Genomic DNA, 5,033 nt, shown 5'->3' with positions numbered 1-5,033 from the left:
GGTGCATATACGTGCATATAGACTTTTATTTTGAGAAGATGAGACAAGCTGGTTTGAGATCCTTATTGAACATTCATATGGAGATATTTGAACGTATTATTCTGGACTTCAAGGGAGAGACTCAGGCTGGAGATAAATATTTAGGAATTAGTGACATGAAGACATATAAAGCCATGCAACTACAAGAGGTCGTTCATGAGTGGCGATCAAGGCTACATAGCTAGTAAGTTAGTGGCAGAATTAGGATTTGACAGAACCCCATTGCTGGGAGAAATATCAATAACCTCAGATATGCAGATGACATAACCCTTATGGCAGAAAGTGAAGAAGAACTAAAGAGCCTCTTGATGAAAGTGAAAGAGGAGAGTGAAGAAGTTGGCTTAAAACTCAGCATTCAGAAAACTAAGATCATGGCATCTGGTCCCATCATTTCATGGTAAATAGATGGGGAAACAGTGGAGACAGTGACAGACTTTATTTTGGGGGGCTCCAAAATCACTGCAGATGGTGAACTGCAGCCATGATATTAAAAGACAGTTGCTCCTTGGAAGAAAAGTTATGACCAACCTAGACAGCATATTAAAAAGCAGAGATGTTACTTTGCCAGCAAAGGTCCGTCTAGTCAAAGCTACGGTTTTTTCAGTAGTCTTGTATGGATGTGAGAGTTGGACTAGAAAGAAAGCTGGGCACTGAAAAATTGATGCTTTTGAACTGTGGTGTTGGAGAAGACTCTTGAGAGTCCCGTGGACTGCAAGGAGATCCAACCAGTCCATCCTAAAGGAGATCAGTCCTGAATATTCACTGGGAAGACTGATGCTGAAGCTGAAACTCCAATATTTTGGCCACCTGATGTGAAGAATTGACTCATTTGAAAAGACCCTAATGCTGGAAAAGATGGAAAAGACCAAAGGTGGGAGAAGGAGACAACAGAGGATGAGATGGTTGGTTGGGATCACCAACTCAATGGACATGAGTTTGAGTAAACTCTGGGAGTTGGTGATGGACAGGGAGGGCCGGTGTGCTGCAGTCCATTGGGTCGCAAAGAGTCAGACATGACTGAGCGACTGAACTGAACTGAAAAGGTCTATTTTGCCAAACCAGGTTACTGCAACATATTTTTACATTTCAGGTGGATTAACATGTTTTCTCTATAATTTAGGACTACCACTGTAGGATTGACAGCAATAATTACTGATGGCATATAATGATGTATTTTCTCCTTTTAGTAATATTGTGCTGTGCTTAGTCATTCAGTCATGTTCAACTCTGTGCAACCCATGGACTGTAGCCCTCCAGGCTCCTCTGTCCATGGGGATTCTCCAGGCAAGGATACTGGAGTGGGTTGCCACACCCTCCTCCAGGGAATCTTCCTGACCCAGGGATTGAACCCATGTCTTCCCCATAGCAGGCAGATTCTTTACCGTCTGAGCCACCAGGGAAGCCCAGTATTGTGCTAATGCAGTATAATGAGAGGGTTTGGGGTGCTGACCCTCTGCTACAGTTGAAAGTCCATGTATAACTTTAGAGTCAGGCCTTTGTGTCTGTGGCTCCACATCCACAAACTGATTCAACCAACCATGGATTGTGTAGTAATGTAGTATCTATTTATTGAAAAAAAAAACTTGGCATATAAGTGGGCCTTAACAACAATTCCAGCCAGTGTTGTTCACAGGTCTACTGTAATTGTTTTAATATAATGTAAATTTGTGATATCCCATATATAGACCATTGGTAGCAAGGTAGATAAATTTCATCTTTTTGTTAGGAATATTTAATTAAAGGGGGGAAAAAAACCCTAGAAAAATTTTTGTTGAAGCCATTCTTGTATATCCGTCAGAAAGCTAAGTTTATTTTAAAAAGGGTAAGTAAATTTGCTTTCGTACTTTTTTATATCTTTAGCATCTGTCACGGTTACTAGCTCATTGGAGAACTGTTGTATATTTAGTGAATAACTTAATAAAATGAATGTGATTATTTACACTAATATTATTTTAACACATTTAAATGATACTATTATTTAAGAAGGGCTTCCCTGATAGCTCAGTTGGTAAAGAATCTGCCTGCAATATGGGAGACCCCAGTTTGATTCCTGGGTCAGGAAGATCCACTGGAGAAGGGATAGGCTACCCACTCCATTATTCTTGGGTTTCCCTTGTGGCTCAGCTGTGGGACCCCTGCAGTGTGGGAGACCTGGATTTGATCCCTGGGTTGGGAAGATCCCCTCAAGAAGGAAAAGGCCACCCACTCCAGTATTCTAGCCTAGAGAATTCCATGGATTGTGTAGTCTGTGGAGTTGTAAAGAGTTGAACATGACTGAGCGACTTTGGGCTTCTCTGGTGGCTCAGACGGTAAAGAATCTTCCCACAATATGGGAGACCTGGGTTAAATCGATGGGTTGGGAAGATCTCCTGGAGAAGGGAATGGCAACCCACTCCAGTGTTCTTGCCTGGAGAATTTCATGGACAGAGGAGTCTGGTGGGCTACAGTCCATGGGATCACAAAGAGTTGGACACAACTGAGTGACTAACACATGCACACACACACACACTATTTAAGAAAGCAAGTCATATAACTAGCAAGTCATGGTTCAAAAGTTTTCATATTTTTTAACAGAAATTCTAGTAAAATAGAATAAATTCTATCAGGTTAGGGTAGGATTTATTTCTTAAGTTAGTTTTTTCTTTTAAATATAATAAAGTGTTTTTTTAAAAAATAGTGTATATTCTGCCTTGTAAGTTAAACGCTGTTCATGTTGCTCTCATTTCTGCTTTTGTCTTAGGCCTACTGAACTAGACGCACTGGTGTTCGGCCATCTGTATACCATTCTTACTACACAAATGACCAATGATGAACTTTCTGAGAAGGTGAAGAACTACAGCAACCTCCTTGCTTTCTGTAGAAGAATTGAACAACACTATTTTGGCAAAGGCAGCTCATCTATCAGATTGTCTTAGAGTTATTTGTTAATTTAGTTATTATTAAAAAATTTAAACTTTTGAAATATGTGTTTCTTGAATGATGTAATAGATAATAGTATCAGAATTCAAAGCCCCAAATACTGCTTTTCAAAACCTCAGAACAAATTATATAATGTATCATATACCTGTACTTTATACTGATCCTTGTGTATACATTAAAATAATTTTAAATGATTTCATTTGATATGTTGTACCCTGTATCTTTGAAATTTTTGTGTTTTTGGCACATGTATGCATATAAAAATAAAGCTCAAACAACTATATGGCTGGTGTATTTATTAATACTTTGCATCTTTCTAAAAGCTGCTCTTTGAGCTTCATACGTGTAATAAGCAGTGTCTTTTCTAAGGCAGTAATTCGTGTTCCATACTCCCAAGATTGCTAGATACATGATGAACCTGGTCATGGGAAATACGTTCTTAACAGTGTACTTAGAAAATGCAAATGATTACAAAGCATTTAAATCCTGGAACAGATTTAAGAGCATTTTTCTTACCTCAACTTTATTGAACTTAAAAACATTTTATCAGAGCAGCTATAATTTACATTTGATAAAAAGATAGTTTTAAGAACTTAACTTTTTTTAAACTTCTTTTGGAATAGAATATTTTAATATTGCTGTTTTATTCCTTTTGTGGCGAAGTTGAGGCTTCCCTATAGGCTTAGATGGTAAAGAGTCTGCCTGCAATGCAGGAGACCCAGATTTGATCCCTGGGTCGGGAAGATCCCCTGCAGTAGGAAGTGGCAACCCACTTCAGTATTCTTGTCTGGAGAATTCCATGAACAGAGGGGCCTGCTGGCTACAGTCCAGGTGGTCAGAAAGAGTCCGACACAACTGAGAGACTAACACTTTCTTTACACTTTTGTTTTCTGAGGATAGTTTTCACAGAAGTATTTATTTATACCTAGACACTAGGATTATATGCTGTATTTCTTTCAGTTTTTTGAATATTTTATGTAAAATCAGGGATGCTATAAGAGTCAGATGTAAAAATCATTTCTTAAAATAGTCTAGAATAGTAGTACTCTTATGTTTATGTACCAGACCTTACAAAAACCATGAAGGTTATTATTCCCAGTTCACACAAGAGGAAATGGAGACACAAAAAGTATAAGAAAGTCATGGAGTTAGTAAGTGGTAGAATTGGAATTCAGACCCAGGCGGTCTTGGCATCTGTTTGGCTTTTTTAAAGAACACTATAATTTTTTTTAAGATGATAGATTTATACCTTTTAAGGAATGTATTAGGTTCTCCTTAACCCAAGTCCCACATAAACATTGGGTTCTCCCTTTTGACTGTAGTACTATTTATTATAGCTTTCCTGAACTAATTTTGTAATTTGTATTATTATTTAAAAAAATTCCAATTTACGTGTGCTTTTGTATAATTTTTATGACAGGTTTTTTGGCTCTGTATTTTTGTATGTTTTTTTTTATACTGGATAAGATTCTTTTCTTTTAATAATACCATTATTAAAGGAAATTAATGCATTCTTGTAAATGCTGCTGTTCTCTCCAAGGAACCATAAGGGACAGTTTCTAAGTTTCCTGCCATGTCCCCCATTTTTTGTTTTCTTTTTCCTTTTTTTTTTTTGGTGAACTTCCTGTGAGGTCCTTTGAGAAAATCCTGTGAGTAAATGTGAATTCGTCTTGGTTTGTGGCCTCCAAGGTTTTGATGGTCTTTTGTTAGCTCACACTCTGCCTTTAGTCATTAAAGTATTAGCTAAGTTACTATTGTCCAGTAGTATCTTTTTCAGGTAAACTGGTGCTCATGTCCCTTCTCTCCTTAGATTTGGGTTAGTTGGCCCTGCAACCTCAGCTTTCGGCTGGGTTCAAGAACCAGAATGAATTTTTGTATGGTGTTTATCATTATTACAAGATAGGGAGCAATGCTTTTCTTTACATTCTGAAATGGGAAATCTGGGAATCTGGGTTGCTTTTTATTCTTGAGGTAAGAAATGCTCATTAAGAATTAAAAGTGCTGAATTTTTAAAGTGGCTTTATTATGAAAAATTTCAAACATGAAGAGAAAATAAAAAGAATTCCCATGTACCT

At 37.5% G+C, this 5,033-nt stretch overlaps 1 protein-coding gene across 2 annotated transcripts in view; it reads left to right on the top strand.

Moving 5' to 3' along the window:
• The window catches only part of MTX2 (metaxin 2), a 77,051-nt gene extending 73,810 nt beyond the window's left edge, over positions 1-3,241 (top strand). The window contains exon 10 of one of the 2 annotated variants that reach the window (XM_010859786.1): positions 2,780-3,241. In XM_010859786.1, the coding sequence (XP_010858088.1) occupies positions 2,780-2,954 (175 nt within the window). In that variant the 3' untranslated portion in view covers positions 2,955-3,241. The remainder of the gene's footprint in view (positions 1-2,779) is intronic. The other variant, XM_010859787.1, reaches the window with a different exon arrangement.
• Positions 3,242-5,033: the final 1,792 nt, after the last annotated feature.

Source organism: Bison bison, unplaced genomic scaffold (assembly GCF_000754665.1).
Source record: "Bison bison bison isolate TAMUID 2011002044 unplaced genomic scaffold, Bison_UMD1.0 scf7180017864460, whole genome shotgun sequence".
In the NCBI taxonomy this organism is placed as follows: Eukaryota; Metazoa; Chordata; class Mammalia; order Artiodactyla; family Bovidae; genus Bison; species Bison bison.
Note: the sequence above shows the minus strand (reverse complement) of the source record. Positions and strands in the feature narration are given on the sequence as shown.